The 20,867-nt window shown below is 39.5% G+C and overlaps 3 protein-coding genes across 3 annotated transcripts; 2 read left to right on the top strand and 1 right to left on the bottom strand.

Moving 5' to 3' along the window:
* The first annotated feature begins 232 nt into the window (after window positions 1-232).
* LOC118878143 (zinc finger protein 708) lies at window positions 233-3,006 on the top strand. Its single transcript, XM_036819799.3, has 4 exons — window positions 233-480; window positions 541-2,157; window positions 2,217-2,566; window positions 2,629-3,006. Exons 1-4 carry the CDS (start codon window positions 301-303, stop codon window positions 2,771-2,773), a joined length of 2,292 nt encoding a protein of 763 aa, XP_036675694.3. The 5' UTR covers window positions 233-300; the 3' UTR covers window positions 2,774-3,006.
* Window positions 2,812-20,824, bottom strand: Invadolysin (leishmanolysin-like peptidase, invadolysin). Its single transcript, XM_036818878.3, has 9 exons — window positions 20,007-20,824; window positions 8,143-8,291; window positions 6,393-6,423; window positions 6,247-6,329; window positions 6,070-6,181; window positions 4,983-5,368; window positions 4,513-4,926; window positions 4,153-4,445; window positions 2,812-4,093 (listed from the first exon to the last, which is right to left on the bottom strand). The coding sequence occupies exons 1-9, from the start codon at window positions 20,139-20,141 to the stop codon at window positions 3,636-3,638; spliced, it is 2,061 nt and encodes a 686-aa protein (XP_036674773.3). The 5' UTR covers window positions 20,142-20,824; the 3' UTR covers window positions 2,812-3,635.
* On the top strand, window positions 10,891-11,630 carry LOC108006785 (uncharacterized). Its single transcript, XM_017070334.4, has 4 exons — window positions 10,891-10,953; window positions 11,017-11,157; window positions 11,213-11,389; window positions 11,452-11,630. Exons 1-4 carry the CDS (start codon window positions 10,891-10,893, stop codon window positions 11,608-11,610), a joined length of 540 nt encoding a protein of 179 aa, XP_016925823.4. The 3' UTR covers window positions 11,611-11,630.
* Window positions 20,825-20,867: the final 43 nt, after the last annotated feature.

The following is a 20,867-nucleotide window of genomic DNA, read 5'->3' as shown; positions in this document are numbered from 1 at the left end:
ATAAATAAAATGAATACTTGTTACATAAATATTTGGTTTCAATTGTGTTATCAATTTCATGTTACAAGTTGAAAGTTCTGCTTTAGTTACTATAGGTACTATATGTTGCTATTTAAGTTACTTGAAAAATCCATTTTTGAAGAAAAGAACAAAATCCGTTATGGAACCACTGATTCGTGAACTGGAATCGAAAAACAAACGCATCCCTGGTTGTTTGGGCAATTGCCAGCCCTGGTATTTCGGAAAAGACAGAGCTGTTAATCAAAACAAAACAAGAGCGATTTTAAATGGTTTTTTAACATGTCCAGTATTCCTGCAGAAAAGGAAGCCACCCATGAAGATCCAGCAATTTGGCACCGATGGTGTCGCCTATGTGCCCAAGATCATCTGACCAACCGGAATGTGTACTCCAGGGAGGAGCATCAGAACCCGGGGACGAGCATGTTGGCCATGACCGTTGGCAAATACTTCTGGGTAGATGTAAATAACTATTATTAATTTGCATTAAAACATATAATCAAGCTAAATAATACCTTTCAGATCAAAAAGGAGGATGAGCTGAGCAATTATCTTTGTTCCGAATGCTTCACTTTGATGGATTGCCTCATCGAATTCTCGGAGAGAGTTCGCAAGGTGCAGACCCTTTTCAACAGATTGCAGGCCCTAAAACCGGATACTTCGGTAAACTATGAGGAACTACGAGCAGACTGCGGATTGGCCACCGATGAATGGAAGCATATTATGTACAGAGCAGTGGTACTTCCTCCCCCGAAAGAAGAAGAGTTCGTTGATGAGGACCAACCAATAGTCGTGGAAGAACTGAAAAACCAAGAATTTGTCCAGGAGCTGCATATCGCTGGAGATGAACTACAAATCGTTGGAATGGAAGAGGAAATCTTAGAAGACGGAGGTGAGCACCTCGTGGAGGAAGAGGTCGAAACAGTGGAGGAGGAGGTGCAGCAACAGGAACCCACCGATTGCTTGGTAGAAGTGGATCGCAGCGCAGAGGATGAGGACTACATCGAAGCATCGAAGATAATAGTAGAAAGCCAAGTTGAAGATTTCCACGTTGAAACATATGAAGTAATATCCCAAGCACGCCCAGAAGAACTCCTTAAATCAAAAGCTATAGAGGAAACTATAGAATCCGAGGAAGATACCCATGAAGATGCACTTTCCGTGGAGCCAACCAACTATAAATGCAGCATTTGCAATAAGTCGTACATAAAACCCACCGCCTACAAGCGACACATGGAGGAAGTCCACAACACTGTGCCCAAAGATCTACCACAACTGCTATGCAACCGGTGTGGATTATGCTTTCCCACAGCCACCCAGCTAGCCTCCCACTACTGCACCCATTTACCCGCCAAAATGAAGTCGGATAACTCCTGTCCGCACTGCGAAAAGCATTTTACCACTTCGGCATCCCTTAAACGACATATAGATGGGTTTCACAAGCAGATCAAGCCTTACGTCGGCGAAACCTCAGATGGCCTTGTTGAAGTGGAAAACATCCCGGAAGAGGACTACATCGAAGAATCGCAGATAATAGAAGAAAGCCAAGTGGAAGATTTTCAGATTGAAACATATGAAGTAATATCCCAAGCACGCCCAGAAGAACTCCTTAAATCGAAAGCAGTCGAAGAAACTATAGAGTCCGAGGACGATACCCATGAAGATCTTTTATCTGAGCATCTCATAGAAGGTGAAGATGACGAGATTCCAGAAGATCCAACCATCTACAAATGCAGCATTTGCAATAAGCCTTACAAGTTACCCAAGGCCTATAAGCGACACATGGAAGAGGTCCACAACACCGTGCCCAAAGATCTACCACAGCTGTTATGCAACCAATGCGGACTATGCTTTCCCTCGGCCTCCCAGCTGAACGCCCACTACCGAAGCCATTTACCCGCCATAACTAAGTCCGATAACTCCTGTCCGCACTGCGATAAGCGTTTGACCACACCGGGAACACTGAAGCGACATATAGAGGGGGTTCACAAGCAGATCAAGCCCTATGTTTGCGACATCTGCGGCAAGAGCTTCAACTATGTCACCGGGCTCAAAGACCACAAGGTGGTCCACACCGAGGAGTGTCCCTTCGAGTGTCCCGTGTGCTTGCGACGCTTTAAAAACAAGGCTAGATTAAAGGTAAGTAGTCCCATTGGTGTATTACCATTAGAATAATGATCAGCACACTCCTCTTCTAGATCCATTCCGATACTCACAGTGCCCAAATCTACGAGTGTACAATATGCGGCGTGAAGCTCAAGACCCGTCGCACCTTCAACAAGCACAAATTGGTCCACTCAGATGAACGGCAATATAAGTGTGATGTCTGCGGATCAACGTTCAAGCGGAGCAAGACCCTAAAGACGCATCTCATCCTGCACACTGGCATTCGGCCGTACAAGTGCAACTTCTGCGGAATAGACTTCTCCAACGGCTCCAATTGTCGATCGCACAAGCGAAAGGCGCATCCGAAAGAACTGGCCGAGGAGGAATCGCGCGGAGTCTCGCGGTCCACGCTACTTCCTATGCTAGATGAACTTACCAAGGCGTATGTAACATGTACATATATGTTTTATAACTTTTAATTAATCTTTGCTATTTTTGTACCAGATCCAAGCTCATAAAAACACCCGCAAAGCCCAGCAAAAACAAGGGAAGTAGGCCAAAAGTTCCGCCCAAAGCTGAGTCTTCCTCAAAGGACACAGATGGGAATGCTATCCTTTACGAACTTGTCGAGGAGCTTGAATACTCCTAGGTATTGAAATAAACATTAATTTAAAACTATTTTAAAAGTTGCGAGTACAAGGGTCTCTTGGTTTATTCACAATTCAAGTTTAGGTTCTTAAGAGCTAGTTTATAAATCGAGGGTTGAGTTTACAGATCTTAAATGCTTGATAGGCAGCAGAAATAGAAAAACACATTGAACTTAGACAGAACTAATCGAATACATAAATCACAAGGCAATCAACAAATTTCGAAAACCATATTCATAATAAATAACAAAGAATTTAACAACAAGCAACTGGAACTGCCAAATGCCACCGTACCAAATATTAAATATTTTTCGCAATAGGCTTTGGAATGTACAGATCAGTATTTAAGAAACATAGAACTGTCTTTGGATGCTCCACTTTGAAGGTATTGGCTTTATATGAAAGCAGAATTTTGAAATGCAATACAAGTCCGAAGACGCACTTAAAAAAGATCACATTTTGGGATGGACAAAATACAATTACGATTATATGCTAAATGTTTGGTAGGAGGGTCAATTACGGTTGCACAAAAATATAAGCAAATGAAGGTACAAAAAGTAATCCAAGGACAATATTTGAGCATTATTATAAACAATTTTCTGAAGCGGAAATAAAGAACAATTTAGATGGACCAAAAATTTGCATGATTAAATAGTTTGTGCAAGTTGTTAAAAATTGCCCAAAGATTACAATCGCAGCTAATTTCTTTGCTAATAAAACCGACCCATTCAGATGCTGGGAGTATTACACTTACAATCGACCTACGTTTAGACAAGTTGAGCTTAGACCATACAGCTAAAATGTACAAATTTCACTAAATACATATAGAGCAAATAAAACTGCATCCCGCACATCCTGACCAGTCTAACTGAGACCCCAGCGCAGGCCGAAAAGCAGGAGAGCAGCGGTGATTATGGCCACGGAACGTGATGTCTCGCCACCCGCTCCGCAGGCGAGGTTGTCGCGCGGGTATTTGTTGAGCGGATCGGGCTCCTCGCCCGGACGACACTGCTTTCCCTGGGCGGCAAACTGTGCTCCACACAGCTCGTGGCATGGCGGGCACATAATCGCTCCCTTGTGCAGCCACCCGTTGGCCGCGATCCGGATGGATAGCTTCTGCCCGGGGAAGGAGCACTTGTAGCTGTAGTTGCCCACCAGGATGTGCAGCCGGCCGTCGAAGCAGTCGTACTTGTAGCAGCCACTGCCCCAGTGCTGCCACTCGCGCGTCTGGTGACAGGATCTCTCCTCCCACATGGACTCGCTGTGGTCGAAGCACTTGGCTCCCTCGCCGTAGCTCTCCAGGGCGAAGTTCTTCTCAGGTTCTACAGGAGTAGTTTGGTATAATAACAATAACCTCTTTAAGTAAATATGTTCGGCTTACTAGGATTATTCTCCGTGAAGCGGCAATGAGATCCTCTTACAATCACATTCTTGCTACGCCAGGTGAACTCCTGAATATAGGGACAATGATCCGCTAGCGAGACTGATCCTCCGTAGAAGCCCTCTTCACCATCCTTCACATGATTCAGGCTATCGAAGTTCTGGTAGCCCTTGGGCAGCTCGAACTCATGGCGTATAAGATTGCACAGGGCCACCGAGTTGCGATCATCCGTGCATTCGGTTTGGAGAGGATCCTGCTTAACCTTTGAGCAAAAGGGATGTATAGAGCGGCCCCTTTAAAAATGAAATAAAAGGGAGTTTATAAAATAGGCTAAGATATAAAAAAAAAGGATTCCCTCACCTGGCATGGTTATACTGTATCCAATCCTTGCAACTCCTCATGGCAAACGCACAGCCCAGCCCCTTGCCCCAAGTCAGAGGTGTAGCCATCGAGTAGTTGGCCCGATACCAGCCGGAGTCCTCCATCAGAGCAAGGGTGATGCGCGAGAAGACCGGCGACTGTGTGTGCGTGCCAGTCATGGCCTCGTTCTCGAGGATGCGCTTTTCCCAGTGGGTCAGGGCGGTACCTTCGCCGCCTTGATCCTCCAGCTCGGCGCCCTCCAGTTTATTGCAGTTGAAATGGGCGCGCACCTCGGCAATCACACGGGGTGTAACCATCATGTCCACCACCTTGTTGACATGGCCACCACGCACAGACCAGTTCTCTCGCACCACCTTGCGTATGGTCTCGTTGCTCCATTGATGGATCTGCAACCTAAAAGGGGATTTGAAGGATTAACATCTGACTTATTTAGAGTTAAGATCGTTTACTTTTCATTCAGGTACGGCTTGCCAGTGTCCAACTTTCGGGGCGTCCGTGGTTTTCCTTCATCGTCCCTGAAGAAAGCATACAGGCTCACCGAGAAGCCCAGGGCATGCAGAATTTCGTGCTTGACAGTGGAGATCAGCGTCTGCAGCTCCTGCGGCTTGGTGCTAATGCTCTCCGGACAGAGATTGGCATGGCCGGCGATGGGACGGTCCAGAGCCGCCTCCTGCTGACAGTGGGCCGCATAGGCCACCGTCAGGCCCTTGAAACAACGCTGGGTCTGTCTGGCGGAGACGTAGAAGACAAAGTCCGCGTTCTCAATACCATCGCCGGGTTGCGTATTACTATCGACTCGACAGTTCTGACCAGTGGCGTTGCACACGCGACAGACCTAGAACAAATATAAAAGGTAAGGTACTTATTAGAAAAAGAACCCATAATTGGACTATTGGGAAAATTTAGTTTGGACTTTATAATAAACATTTATAAATGTAATACCGAGAAAAAAAATGGGTCTTAAGGCTATATGACTTAAAAATAATCCAATCAGCAAGTCAAAAACCAAGAAATGGTAATAAGGCCTTAACCAACGAACTATGCCTGGAAAATGTATTTTACTTATAGTCCGACTTCAATTGCCTCTTTCTTCCATATTTTTTTTATAATTATTTATTTTGTAAATTCCTAACGCTACAGTATTTGCACTCTGACATTTATGCTTTAGTCACAATTTTTTTAAGCCTAAGTCACAATTTGATTAAGACCTCTTACTAGAAAACAAGTTAATTATTCCATAAAAAAAATTGTTTAGCTCCCATATTTTGTTAAGTTTGTAGAAGTAGCCAAAGGGTTTTTGTAAGTTTCCAACTGTTTGAGTGACCCGTGATTAAAGCTGAAATTGCTTGTGTCTTGCCTAAACCAGTTTGGAATTTTACAAATAGTTATCTTGTTGAGCTGCACTTATTTTACCCAAGGCCTTTTCTTTGTAATTAGGCGTTCCAAACTTAGTTGGGCTTGGATTTTGAAAGGAATTTGTCTTGAGCTAAACTTGACTTGAGTTCATGGAGAGCCTATGTAAGTAAGGATACTTACATCCAAGTGGGCGTCGGGCACCTGGACCTCGCCGCACATCGTCGTCGCCTTGCAGTGGTCAATGCAGTGGGTGTGGCCGTTCTTCACGTACACCTGGGTGCTGTCGCATTTCCTGAAATTTAATTATGAATATTTTATACCGTATGCGGTCGTCTCCTTTGCGAGCAAACAACCTACCTATTGAGGCGAATGACGCCCTTGGTCTCTCGCACCATCAGCGCCTGTTCCCAGAACTGCACGGCTTCCGGGAGCACGGTGTCCTGGAAGGGGTTAAAGCAAAGTCTTTAGTCAAGTTGCCAAGAAAACCAGAAATGTCAACTCACATTTATCAAATTAAATTTCTCTTCCTCCAGCCTGGCAGGTGGTGAGCATAAAACAACAAGAAAATAGTTTTGTTTATTACATTCTCTGGGGAAAAGGATTGCTTGACGACGTGGTTGTCGTTTCTCTTAAGGTGTAGGGATTCTGGGAAATCCAAGAAGCCAATTTCATTTTGTGGATAACAAAAGCCTTGGCAACCATATTAAGGCATGTACTTGATTTCGCCATTTAAGCTTATTAGTCAGGGTAAATTCAGGAATATTGGGTTTCTTAGGGAAAGAGATTGCCATCAAAATATTATATTTCAATTATTGAACTGTTTACCCAATCACATAAATTGAGAGTAAATAACGATGTTCTTACTTGAATTCTATTTGTTGAAGCCTGAAGCCCTTATAAATAAGTGAAAGTTCAATAATAAGTAACAACTTTAAGTTCAATAATGAAGTACTACTAAATAAAATGATATCAAGTTTACCATATAACTAAAATTACTTCTATTAGTAATTGTAATAAATAAGCAAAGTGAAAGTAGTCAAAAAATTCGATATAAATATTAAAATATTCCTGTATCAATAAAATATATAATACTAAAAACCATATTATCGTTAAAATAAACTTGAAATCAGTTAGTTATAAATTCCTCGACGAAAGCACTTTTACACCAAGGTCGCCCGATATTTACTGTCAACTGTCTGATATTCATACCGGGTAATTGTGTACCTGTTAGCACCTGTTTGAGTCACTTATTCACGACTAAATTATTCATTGAATCGAAAACGAGACCCAAAATTAAAGCCAAGTCGAGTCAACTCTCCGCTTTCCTGTTGACCTTGTCCGCTGCCAGTGCTCGCCAATCGAACCGGGCTAACTGTCTGCCAATCTGGCCAGTTATAATGGCCAGCAGTCAGTGGCCAGTGGCTAGTGACCAAGTGGCCAAGTGACCATGTGGATGAAGCAATCGATGGCCAACCTTAGGAGACACCTCGGCCCACTGCGTTGATTTGAACAAATTGCGCACACATGGCCAACCGATTCGGGCCTGAAGTTAAGATATTGTTACCCAACCCGGAGCGGCCGCAACGGTGCATGGCCAAAGCAAAACGCTCGGGAGAGTGAATTATTTACTCGGTCTTTTAGCGCGGCTTTATGTTAACTTGACATTCGGTTAAGTCAAATTGTAAACTGTTTTTTGTCTGCTTGGCTGGCTGCCATTAAAGCGCAATTAAAGCCAATTTTCAGAGCTGGAGCACAGATTTACACTTGCAAAAAATACGTAATTTTGTGGTACTATACGAATATTAAAGAGTTTTCTAAGCAAAATGAATTTATTGGATTTTGGAATTATTTTGATTCAGAATTGCTTTTGTATTCAATAAACCTAAGTCAAATTATTTTTTTTTCTTTTACAAAATATTAAAAAAAAAATTTCAGTTGTTAAACAGCTTAATTTTGCATTTTTATAAAATATAAAAAAAACCTTAAGTGCAAATATTCTAAGTCAAATCTAGGCTAAGAGATTCTATGGTATAGTATGGCTTTGTATGTATTTTTTATCAAATTTGTAGTTATGTGTCAGGTTCGAAGCTAGTCTAACAAAATATTAGTTTGAAGCCTACCTAAAAAATAATAGTTTATAGTATAGAAGTTTATCTTCCACTCCTAGCAAAAATATGTTGATTTTACTCAAAAATTAGTTTGAAAATTCTGCGATTTTCCGTAATTATTTTCCAGAGTGTACCTGGTACTCACCTGTAGACGGAGTCGTCGTAGACGAGCAGAATTCGCAGCGGCTGCTCGGCGGCAACGCTGCGCCGGCGCACGCTATGCCTGGACGACTCTCCCTCTCCGGCGGAGTCGTCTTCGCTATCGGCCAGTTGGATGCGCACGCCATGGACGACCTATAAAACGAAAGATGGATGGATGGATGGTTGATGAGATCGTATGGATAGTATCGCTATGACTAGATAGTATAGAAAGGGAGAGCGGAGATGGAGATGCAGGCGAGAAGAAATCATGAAATCATGAAATCACTCAGCGGAGCTTAAACGAAAGCGAAATTTCGTTGTTAACTACTAAATGACGACATCTAGTCAGACAAAGGCCACACCAAAAGGCAGTTCCACGTAGGTAATTGGTCTGCGCAAATTGCAGGGAAATTAATTTTAAATTGCCCGCCAAAATGTCGAACGATTGGCACATCGAAATGTCAATGATTTGTGGGGCTGGTTATTTTGTTTTGGGTTGGGATTTGGGTCTTATTTCGGCGATGCCATTGTTATTCGCTGTTATTATTATCGTGCTCTGCGGTCGCATTGTGCAATCTGTGCCAATTATTAGGAATAAATTAGTTGTCTTCGTTGAATATGCATGGCGTAGGGGCCTTTATCCGCAGTTAATCCGCTGACAGACAGACAAAGCACTTGACACTCATCATCATAAATTGTCGCCGACATCTGGGAGATGCGCTTGAGTGCTGCTAAACATATACATATATGCTTATATGCTCATCAGAAATGTGTACATTAAGGTCTGTCCCCAGTCTGTCTATCTGTCCGGAAAGCGGTCTTAAAAGGTTCTTGCTGTTCGAGTAGTCTTCAGGGGGGGAAAACGCGGGGCTTGAAAACGAAAGTATGTACATATCTTTCCTGCCATCAAAGAGTGCCAATCATATGTGAATGAAAGCCCAGACAGAGTGAAAGGCAACAACAACATTATCGACACAGGCAATTGAAATTATAATAAAGCTAATTTGCACACAAGAAATGAGTTGGCAGACAGCTTAGCTGCCTTAATTAATGGAGCAGCTTATGTCCCTCATCGTGGGAAGTACTTGGCTAGGTGTTCTCACTGCCCAAGTGTGGATTGTAACTGGCTAAATGGCAAAGTTAGACACCTGCACGAACCCGTAGAAGGAAAAAACATACCTATTTATCCAAGAACAACAATAGTTGTGGCAATCGCGATCTGACAAAAGAGTTTGGCATTGAAATGAGCTGAGCAAACACAGTGGTGTGGTTACGCTGAAGTGCCGCAGGGTTCGAATTGATCTCGGGATCTTGATTTATTATCGCAGTTTTCAGCAGAAAACGTGACAATATCTGTTTGTCATTGTTTCTTTAATTTTTCAAACATCATTGTTTACTAATAAAAAACCGATTCATTAATGTCTTATTTACGATTATATGAACTTAACTAAAATAATAATAATTAAGGTTTTATCAGTAAGCCCTTAAAATCAAAAATCAACAATGTATATTGTAATGTAACACAAAAACCTTGGTTAATATATAATAGGTACCCCTATACCTTTTTAATAAATGATAAGTTCAGCATTCCAGCAACAATTAAGCAAATATGTCTCAAAAATGTTTCTGTAACTTTAGAATTTATATATCTATTTAGTTTTATGCGACTAATAAGCCTTTCTGACAGCTTAAAGTTTAAGCCTCCCTCATTAGGCTTCCAGTCACGTGCACGCATAATGTGCTCTATAATCCCCTATGCTAACCCCTCCCAGGCAACGCCCTTTAAGATTCATGAGGTGTGGAGATAAGTAAAGTAACCATAAACCATAAACCATCAAAGAGATATATCTCAAAAGCTGGCCATAATCGTGACAACGACCCTCGAAAAAAAATTAACCAACATAATGTAAGATCTTCACATTGATCGTGCACAGCTGCTGGAGCATTATCATCCCAAAACCCAAAGTTGCTGCGGTCGAGTGCTTTGAAAAAGTATTCGAAAAACCGCACAAATTACAAATCATCTGCGAAACGTTTGGCAGGTGAAAGATGATGACGCACAAAACCATTTAGAGGGGCGGCTCGATGAGTTTGCTGTCATTAACGGGGAGTGGAGTCACATAGAGGGGAAAGGTGGGCTTATAGCGGTGCCAATATCTCTGCGGCATTAATGCAACCCAAATGCATTGTGATGCGAACCGTTAAGAGTTGAATTGACAGCCTACATAAATGGGCACGATGCTTTTATAATGGCCAACTTTATCCACAACTTTATGTTTATTTATAAAGCTGCACCATTAGTGACGAAAATATATATTCAATATATTTAATTGATATATAATACTCATAATTGGACACAAAGCTATTGCTCAAAAAAGCAAACAGGCTCAGAATAATCCGGTTTTCAAACGAAACGTGATGTTATAAATATATTTATCAGTTACAACATTCACATTAAGTAGGTGGTTAGATATATATTAGGTTATCGCACCAATTTACATTCAATTATACCTCATACTATGGCTTTTTTGCTAGGTGAGTTAAAATTGAAATACTCTGAACTTTAAATAATATTAATATCTTTAATTGGTTCCAATAATATAATAATATCAGTCATTTGGAATTGAATATAATCGACAATACCCAAATTTATCAATCAGGCAAATGTCATTAACAATTTTATGTAATTACAAAAAAATTAACAAACTGAACTATTATGGACTACGAGTTATATCCAGTCTTCGAACCCGAAATGATGAGGCTACAAGTTTTTTATTTGTGTATATTTTGGCTAAATAACTTTAGTTATATTCATGTGAGCAAGTTATACATTGTATAAGGAGTAGAAAACTTAAAATGTAGTTTTTCCAATGTCAAGGGTTCCTATAAATTTAATTCACTTAACTGCGAACTTTGCGCTCCAGATGGTGGTTATATAAAGCAGTGCCACATCAAGGCCATCGATAGAAAGCACAACATGATAAACATCGAAGCGATTTTGAATAAAACCATATCTCAGGTAATTTTAAAACCGAAATATATTAAAAAAAAACTTAAAGCAATTTTTTCTGAAGTTTGAGATTCATTTCAAAATTGTCAAACGCGAGAGTGGCGGATGGCATCCCTTTTTGTACGATATAAGGCAGGACATTTGTCAATTCTTTAAGAACCGAAGGAAATTCTTTATTTCCAATCTTATTTATTCGTTTATGAAGCCATACACAAATGTGAATCACACTTGCCCATACATGGTAAGTCCGAAAATATAAACATCTTACAATAGTAAAATCATTTTCTATATATTTAATGAAAGGCTGGATCAGAGATGCAACTTTTGAATTGGACTCCGGATGAAGGCAAAGTTATAGCTAAATTTCCCGTGGACTACGGCCAATATGGCCTACATACAACTTGGTACGTCAACAAAGTCGCGGCATTACAAATAAATGGCTCAGTTTTATTTTTTAAATAATACATGCCCCGAAAATAATCCATTTTTATTTCTTTTATTGTTTCCCAATAACTGGTTGAAGATCGGTAAATGGATTTTTAATAGACGTTATGCTGTACAACTATGATTAATGATTATTACAGTAACCAAACCTATTAAATAATCTTCCAGCTTTTTTATTTTTTTTTTATCGAGCATCAATTTTAAATTTGACAACATATAGGAGTAGATATTAAAACGAAAAAATCGGGTTTATTGCTATAAAAAAATCCAACATATTTTACTCATGAAATCGCTTTAAACCGGAATTAAAAATACTAAAAATGTTTCGTGAAAATTTCACAGAGTTCAATTTTGTGTTCATGTGTTATTGTGTTCATTGTGTTATTATATCTTTAAAATTTTTGATAGGCTGACGCAGAGATGGGCTTCTGAATTGGACTCCCGACGAAGACGGAGTTATATAGTATTTCCAGTTTTTCATTAAGATTTTCAAACTTAAATCTTAAAAGCACACTATTTATATTTTATTGCAAGCAAAAATCCATCCATTAAAAATTTGTCTATAAAATTGGTTTACGTTTTAAAATTGGTTAGAATATGGTAATTACCATTTAATAACCTACAATAATAGCCAAATATAAATAAATATTTAAGCAGCAGAAATAAAGTTTAAAAGTATTATTTTGATAGCCCTTTGTGGACACATAATATTTTTTACCATATGTTTTGGCCACACTTTCTAAGCATATGCTTATTCAATCGTTGATAAGACGTAATGTCCAACCCGCTTGCATACTAACACAGATTTCAAGTGGCAAATGTGCTTTTGGCCACAGTTGGCTGCGCATGCGCCCGCTTGATTACCTCCCGTATTTACTTTTAAAGCCAAACAAACAAGAGGCGGCTTAAAAAAAAAGCTGTCATAAATGGCCAACTGCAAGCCACGCACGTTTGCTCTGGGTGAATTTTTTTTTTTTTTGGGGGGGGGATTACGGTGGAGATCGGGATTACGAGGCGCCAACGCGGTTTGTCCAGTTGCGCATGCTAATTTGGGCGCGGGAATCGATCATCGACGTTGGTTGAGTAATTATTTACGTCTGTCTCTGCCTCGGAGGCAGTCACTCTGACTGCCAATCGCCAACCTATCCGTAACTCACAGCATTTCTGCGTCTTCATCGTTTACACTCTCTTCCGCTCAGCAATGTGGCACGGAAAAAAATCATGTTACGGCTGGGAAAATTTGAAAAATCGGAAATGAAAGCCATTAAAATGAAAATAAAAATACGATTTGTGGATTTAAAATGTTTATTACTTTAATAGAGCCATAACAACTAAGTGAAGTTTATGCAATGGCTAATAACCAGCTAACTATAGTGTTCATCGATATCCTTTCAATTATATTTTTTGTATTTCTTGAAATCAGTTTCATTCAAAAAACTATCTGAGTCTAGTTTTTATCGCTTCTTTATTTTTTTTCCAAGCTACTACTAAACTATTAATACAGACAAATTTAAATTCCCTTTAAACTACCTTTTTTTATAGCTTAAACTTAATTATGATTTATAAATCATTAGACGTATTGAAATAAATCAATCAAACACCTTGTTACCCGATTTAAATTAAGCAATGTAGACAAATATATTCAATGCTAATAAATATTCATGTGGGTATTGGATTCGACACAACAATGCAATTTCCATAAATGACATGATGTGATGATATTAAATAATATAATCAGCTTTGTTCCCGTTTTCAATAACCCCATTTTACGATTGCGAATATTGGAAAGATAAGGGAAGCTAAGAAGTGCATAAATATTCATGCAAACTTTAGTTTATATATAAGAAAAAACAATACCACATTGTGTTGATACTAATTAACAAAATCAGCCCTGATCCCTATTTCAGTAACCCAAATAAATAAATATATTGATGTCATAAGCAACATAAAAAATCAAATTTTATTTGTCAAAAAGTAGATACAAATTATGGAAAAACCAAGTGTTAAAAGGGGGACATAAACCAACAAATTTGGTTATTTTTTCCAGTGTAATTTTCCGCCGACTGTCACCTGCGTTCAACGCTCGTTCAAGTTCGGCAGATCAATCGAAACAGCGGCTTTCAACTGAGCGTTTGTATATGGGCTTTCACTTTCATTTGGCCAACACTCTCACTCTTGGATTCTCTCGAGTAGCTTCGCTCTTTTACCAATTTTTACTTCTTTCTTTTTTTTTTTAATATTTTCTGAGCCGGGTTTTGCCGATGGCCACTTTGCATGCTGCGCCACTTTGTTGGCTCTCTTTTTTCCATTTTTAACTGACTCATCTGTTCGCCGACTGTTGATTATTTTTACTCAATTCGTTCGTTACCTCACAGTTTGACCGCAAAAAAAGCTGTGTGTTACTTAATTGAAATTATGAACTGCAGCTAATCTAAGGCACTTTAGCACCAGCTGACCGAACGGAACACCAGCTATTCAAGTGGCACAATTTACGCCGCAAACTCAAATAAATTGGATGAGTTTTGCTCGGGAATCATCCCGACTATCAAGTCGTTCAGCCAATTGAATAATTGCATTAACTGGCACTAAAAGTTCCATGAAATCGCTGGTTGCTGGTTGTAATAAAAATATGTGTAAAGTTCCAGCGAATCGAAGAAATTTCCTGATTTGTATATTTTAATTTTTCATTGTCCGGTGGAATATGTAAAATAAATGAAGGGTCAAATTCCAGCCAATGAATATTTCATTTGCAGCACAAAATACCAACGAATTCATTCATTGGGATCTTTCTTTTTTATTTATTGAAGGTATGTATGCAGCATTTATACATGCATTAAATTAATGATGCATTAAATTGCTTAAATCTACTAAACACGTATGTTTAATCACCATAAAATGCATAAAAACATCACCTCGCATGATGAAATTCATTATTAGTACTAAAAGGGAAATTAATTCTGCAACTTATCAAATTTACGCTGCAAAAATTAATGTATAAAAAATAACAAGCAATGCATCAAATTAAATGTGGCATAAAATGGCTTTAGCAGATTTTTGCTCTTTAATTATCCCAATTCCTGCGAATCTAATGAATTTATACAGATTTAGTATTTGTTTAATCTATAAATACGCCACGCAAATTTTGTGAAATTCATAGAATTTATAGCCAACAATCAAATTCTACGAAATTAATGGGGTGAGCTTAAATTAATTTAAGGCATATCGAGGTAACCAATCCATGCATCCTTTTCATAAATGTATCCAATTTAAACGGCTTAAATTATGTAGATGTAAACGTAGCGCCAAATTAACCATGCTTCAATCAGTAAGACAATGCTTAATTAGTTACTGATTCAATTAAGGGCACGTTCTCTGTCGAATTGGAGAATCAGAATCAGCACGTTGTACTGCACAAGATGAGAACGAATGGAGGCGGGATTTAATTCCTGTTTGCAATTGCAGATGCCGAAGTGATTGGGGTGAAATGCAGGGATTTAAAGGGGCTTACGCAAGATTCTGGGACCCTGAGGAACGACCTCGCCCAAGTTAGAGTTCACTTTGGGCCAGAATCCCCTCATCCTGCTGAAGGCACTTGTTAGCTCGCTGCCAGCTGACGGTGTTTTGTTTCAAAACAGTTTCGTTTATTGGCCCTGAAGCGGCATCACCATGAACATTCATCCATCAGCCATTTGGCCAAACAGCTTTTAAACGTGTTTTTTCCCCAGCCGGAGATAAATTCCAGATTTTTTTCTACGTAGCTCTCGTCTATTTGCCATTGCTATGGCTACTAATATTACCCTCTGCTGCTCGGCGTTTTAATTGATTGAGGCAAAAAGCGGATGGCAAGTGCAACTGGCATCGTTATGAACAAGTTCGTCATCATTCACTTTCTGGACTAGTAAACAGGGTAAAACAAGGGTCTCTGTGTCTAAAACTTTTTTAATTTGCAAAATTATACATACTTTTGATTAGTTTCTACAAATGAGAGAAATGCTGTTATGCAGCATAATGAAACATGGACATAAAACCAAAGTTCAGTACTTGTTTGCAAACAAAAATTGTGAATAGTTCAGGTTTAAATTATTTCAACAGGGCTTTTTCATTCAACTCATTTACCAAAATAGCAGAGAAGTTTGTAATGGTTTCTGGGAATACTTTTAAATAAACTATTATACAGGTGTTCTGAAAATAACTTCACAGTGAATATTTTTTTATTCTTGCCCCTTTATGATGTGACAATAATCGAATTTACATTTTTATGCAAATTCCACTCTACTTCAGTTACTGCAACTGAAGCTGTGTGATTCCTAATTGGCCAATTACACTTGCAACCCATTGGATTGCTCTGCAGCAAGTCCAACCACCTCTATTTTTCCCTGAAAAAGTCTGAAAATGCGTCTTTGATATTCGTTTTATACACACCAAAAAAATTGTATGGCCAAAATAAACCAAAACGGATAGTTATAAACACGTAAACGCGTATTTAAGAGTAAAACTACTATAAAATGGTAAGATGTGTGTATTCTGTTATTGGGAGAGTAACTATTTCATTGGTCAAATGTTGACCATTTTACTACTACATTGGTCAATTTGAGCCAATATTTTTTTGTGTGTACTGCAACTTCCCTTTCGAGGATTCTCCAAAGTTTTTTGAATGGCTTCTTGTTGGCTGTCCAAAGCGTTTTGCTACACAGTAACTTGTTTGTTTAAAGTTTTGTGTTCGTCAAGTTGATAAATATTTAATCGTGAGGAATGGTTAGAGGCAGTATTGTAGATATATGCATGCCAAGACGGGTATCCACTTAAAATGTAAATAGAAACACATGCAGATGCTAGCAAGACTCATTGGCGATATGAAATGCATTTGCATTTGTGGTGGGGTTTTACCAAACGGAGAAGCAAAAATGATGTCGACATATCAAAACAAGCCTATTATAAATACAAAAGCATGGGGATTTTACAAGGAAATTTAGTTATAAATATTATTGTTTAATATTCAACATAAATACTTGCAGCAGCTCGTTACTCAAAAATTAATTAAAAAGTTTGTGTAGTCTTTCCTTTTCAATCTAACTCTTGATTAAAATCTGCTTTATACTGCAAACAGAACAAATAAGCTTTTCATCCTGAATAGAACGACCCTGCAGCTTCAGCTCAGCTTAATGAAAGCCAAAAATGTATTTAAAACTGGCAGCTTTTCGGAAGTTTAAAGAGCACTTTGGGTTCGCGTTTATCGGATTACCCAGGGTCAGTACAGTGCGCGACATCGCTGAAAGGCGCACACGCAAACTGGCAACGTGACAAACGATTCAATTTGAGGATTTTTACACATTATTCCTCTTGTTCTCGCAGCTTTCAGCTGCCTTCCTTCGATTTATATAAGACTAATTAGAATCGAGTGCTGCGGCTTCAAATGGACCGGTATTTCAGATTGCATGGAGGCACTTATTTTTGGGGTCGTTCGCCCACTCGGTCGCTGGACTCTGCCTCCATCAATTATATATGTGTTTATCCTCTTTCACAATCACTGTTCTCGACAGGATGATTTTTAAGTGGGCAGACAGTCGGAACATCCAGTTGGCAGGGAGATAGACACAATCTGGGCGACGACGGCTCCCTGCATTTATAACAGTTTAAGTTACAGATAATTCAATTAATTACACGCTGGGCGACCTCGACAGCATCGTTAGCCATCGACAGACAGTCGCTGAATTAATTTCCCCCGCCAGCCGTTCGAGCTCACTTTTACTTGTTCCAAAACCACAGTGGTTACTCGCTAATTAACACCTTGTGGTTGCCACTTTTTTTCGCTATTTTCCCGGGGCCTAATATATTAATTTGCGGTTGGGAAGTTGGGTATTTAACCATGTTTTTCTATGCTAAAAGTTCTGTATGAGAAAAGTTAAAAAAAATTTTATGAACTTTTAACTAAAACTTTTTTTTACATTTTTGCTAAATTGAATTATTTAGCGAAACCATTTTTTTAAGGACTTTTAATGTTATTGGATAGGTCAAGTGGTTTTTTCCAAAATAATCTCAAAGTATATTTGTGGTTTTTGTCGACTGTTCTACTTTGTGTAGGGTGTTCGAGGTCAGGTGGTTTAAAATTTGAAGCACGAAGTTTTCTTTTTACGTAAAACATCTCCACTTACACACATCACCAAATATATTAAACAATTTTCCACTTGCAAAACTGCAATTTCCGGTTTGGTGGAAGTTGCAACCTCTGAGGGCTGACTGTACCGCACTCGCTACAGATACAGTAATCATGTAAATTTCCCCCTTTTGCGCAATTGACTGCGACCTTTATTTATGGCGACGCGCCAATTAAAATGCTGTTGATTGGAAAGCAGTATAGAGTAAGCGAAAAACCCCCCTTTAAGAAAAACAAAAGCCCGGCTGAATTCGAATCCGAATCTGAATCTGAATCTCAAACTAAACCAGGGAAGCCAGAGCAACAAGTTGGCGGACAGAGTGTGACATTAAACCCTAACTAGACCAGTGGATGTGGTGCAGGTGGTGTAGGCGGTTTGGTAACCACCACCATGGTGGGTTACCAGTTATGAGTTACCTGCTAATGTGCAGCCACCACCTGACTGGAAACCACATTGCACACATTGACTGAATACTGAATACTGAATCTCGAATGCGCATATTATTATCATCCGGTGGAATTAGTCAATTAGCTGTGGTTGCCATCGCCGCCTGCTTATTGTTTCAATTTCTGTTTCCATGCCAGAATCATGAGAACGGCAATTTTTAGTGGCCCCCTCCCTCAGCATTGCACTAATTAGGCCTTTTTCCATTCCATCGCAGAGCAGAACCAATCAATTATGAATTTACCCTGAAAACACAGTACCAATTAGGAACTTTCTCTAACGAGCACAAAGGACACAGGCCTGAAGGCCAGGAGCACACAACGAGCCAGAAATTTGAGCACCGAAAGCCCAATTTTCCGTGATTATGTGGTTTTTCGATTCTGGGTTTTTCCAACGGATTTTTCCATGCACCTACAAATGGCATTTTATCGTTACATCAACACTAAACGAAATCTCCCGCAAAGCTGGTAGTTTGTAAAAGGCATTTTCAAGTTTAAATTTTAATCTTCCTGCAATGCCAAACATGATTTTTGCTAGTACTTCAAAAACACCTATAACACGTTTGTAACTAAAACATAAAAATGGTTTTATCTTTTATGACGTCAGGTTTCCATATTTTTTTAAGTGCAATAATGTATTTAATCACCATAGTAAAATAAATCCGAATTCCGTCGGTGTCACGAAAACTATTTTGTATTTGCAGTGTTTCCCAGTAAATTTGCTGAGATTTATACAATTACTGAATTTGCTCTAAAAGTATAATCTTTGGGTTGGTACTAAATTGGGATAATTGAGATAATCAAAGATAATCTCTTTTTTACGATTGCTAATTTCCTAGCAATAAGTTAAGCAGACATCTATAGGCCCCAGTTAAAGTAAAATAATTCTAAGTAAACCTTTCAAAAATCTGTAGTATTGTTTAAGCTGGAATTTGTTGAAATAGTTGCGCGTTGGGTTGGTATAAAAATGACTACCTAAAATTGGGAAAAGACTTTCTAATGCTGAAAATTTTTAATTTAATTGACGATATGGTTACTGAAAATCCCTTTTTTAGCTGAAAATTCCCCAGCGACTGCTCAAGTAGAAATCTATAACCCCCGATTAAAGCACAGAAATTCCGAAAATCCTGTTAAAGGATATGTAAGACTGATTAAGCTGGAATCAATTTTGTGAAATAGTTGCGCTTATTAGAAACAATTGCTTAAAGGTCTCAGCTTTGGATTGGTATTAAATCAGCTTCAAATTAAGACAAGACTTTCTTATGCAAAAAATTTAAAGATTGTGGGTATGATTACTGAAAATCCCGCTTCAGTATTGAGCATTTCGCATCGATGGGTTAAACAGGAATCTATAACCCCCGATTAAGCACAGAAATTCCGATATCCCTTTGAAGGATCAGTAAGACTAATTAAGCTGGAATCAGTTTAGTGAAATAGAAACAATTGCTTAAAGGTCTAAACTTTGGATTGGTATTAAGTCAGCTTAAAATTAAGGCAAGACTTACGTATGCAGAAATATTAAAGATTGTAGGTATGATTACTGAAAATCCCGCTTCAATACATGAATCTATAACCCCCGATTAAAGCACAGAAATTCCGAAAATCCCTTTCAAGGATCCGTAGAACTGACTAAGCTGGCATCGATTTTGTGAAATAGTTGCGGCTAAGTAGTCCCTTGGAAGTGTTTCGCACACGTGCACAGGTGAGGAGAACTCTGGTGCCCGAAATAGCCCTTCCCCGGACATTATTTGTTTTGGTTGGAAAGGGAAGAGGATGAGGATGAAAGAGGGCAAACATACTGGGAACTCGGACTCACCTCATGGGCCTTTGGATGCTGATGCTGACAGTTGTGAGCGGTGGCCAAAACGAAGAGCCAAGAGCAGATGACGAGGGCTGCCAGGAATTTGGCCATGTTTGTGAGGGGGCTCGGGGGCGGGTGGATTTTGGCCATGATGTTTGGGGTTGGAATAACGGAGCTAATTATAGGGTATTGAGCATTTTTGTGGTCTCCCTCGCATCCGCAGGATGAATATGATTTAGGATTTTCAGTTTGCTTGGAACATCTCGGCAGTTCTTTTATAATCGCCTTTGTTTAGTTTTCCCGTTCCCGTTGTTTGCTTATGTTTGCTGTGTGTTTTTTCTCCGTTTGCTTTGTCAATTAACTCGCGAAAACCGGCTCGATTCGAATCCCTTTCCTCTCACTCGCACACACACAACAGCACTTGGGCACACACCACACACACACATGCACAGTTATTGGGGCCTTTGGACTACTTTTTGTTTTTGTTTTCGGGTGGGTGTGTCCGCCAATCTTAGCCCACGCCACAAAATACAACAAATAAGCCAACAAAAAAAATCTGCCAAGCCGAACTGCACTTAAATGTCAAATTCTCATGAACCGTCCGTGCAGCGAATGCATTCTGTAGGACTACTCATTGCAATCATGCGGCACAGTGGGCCCCTGCTAACCGGGATATTCGATCCTTTTCATTCAGCAAAAGCGTAAAAACACTCGTTCGCTGCCAGGGGCGGATTCGCCGGCGGGGGTGGTTGACAACGAACACAAAACACGAAAACGAAGACGTCCGACGCAGCGACGTTTACCGTTCGCTGCCCGATTTTGTTTTGAACTTGTACATAAACAATAGGACCATATTTGGGTTGTGAGGGCGACCGT

This window comes from Drosophila suzukii, chromosome 3 (genome assembly GCF_043229965.1).
Source record: "Drosophila suzukii chromosome 3, CBGP_Dsuzu_IsoJpt1.0, whole genome shotgun sequence".
Lineage (NCBI taxonomy): Eukaryota > Metazoa > Arthropoda > Insecta > Diptera > Drosophilidae > Drosophila > Drosophila suzukii.
This window is presented reverse-complemented; position numbering and strand designations above follow the sequence as displayed.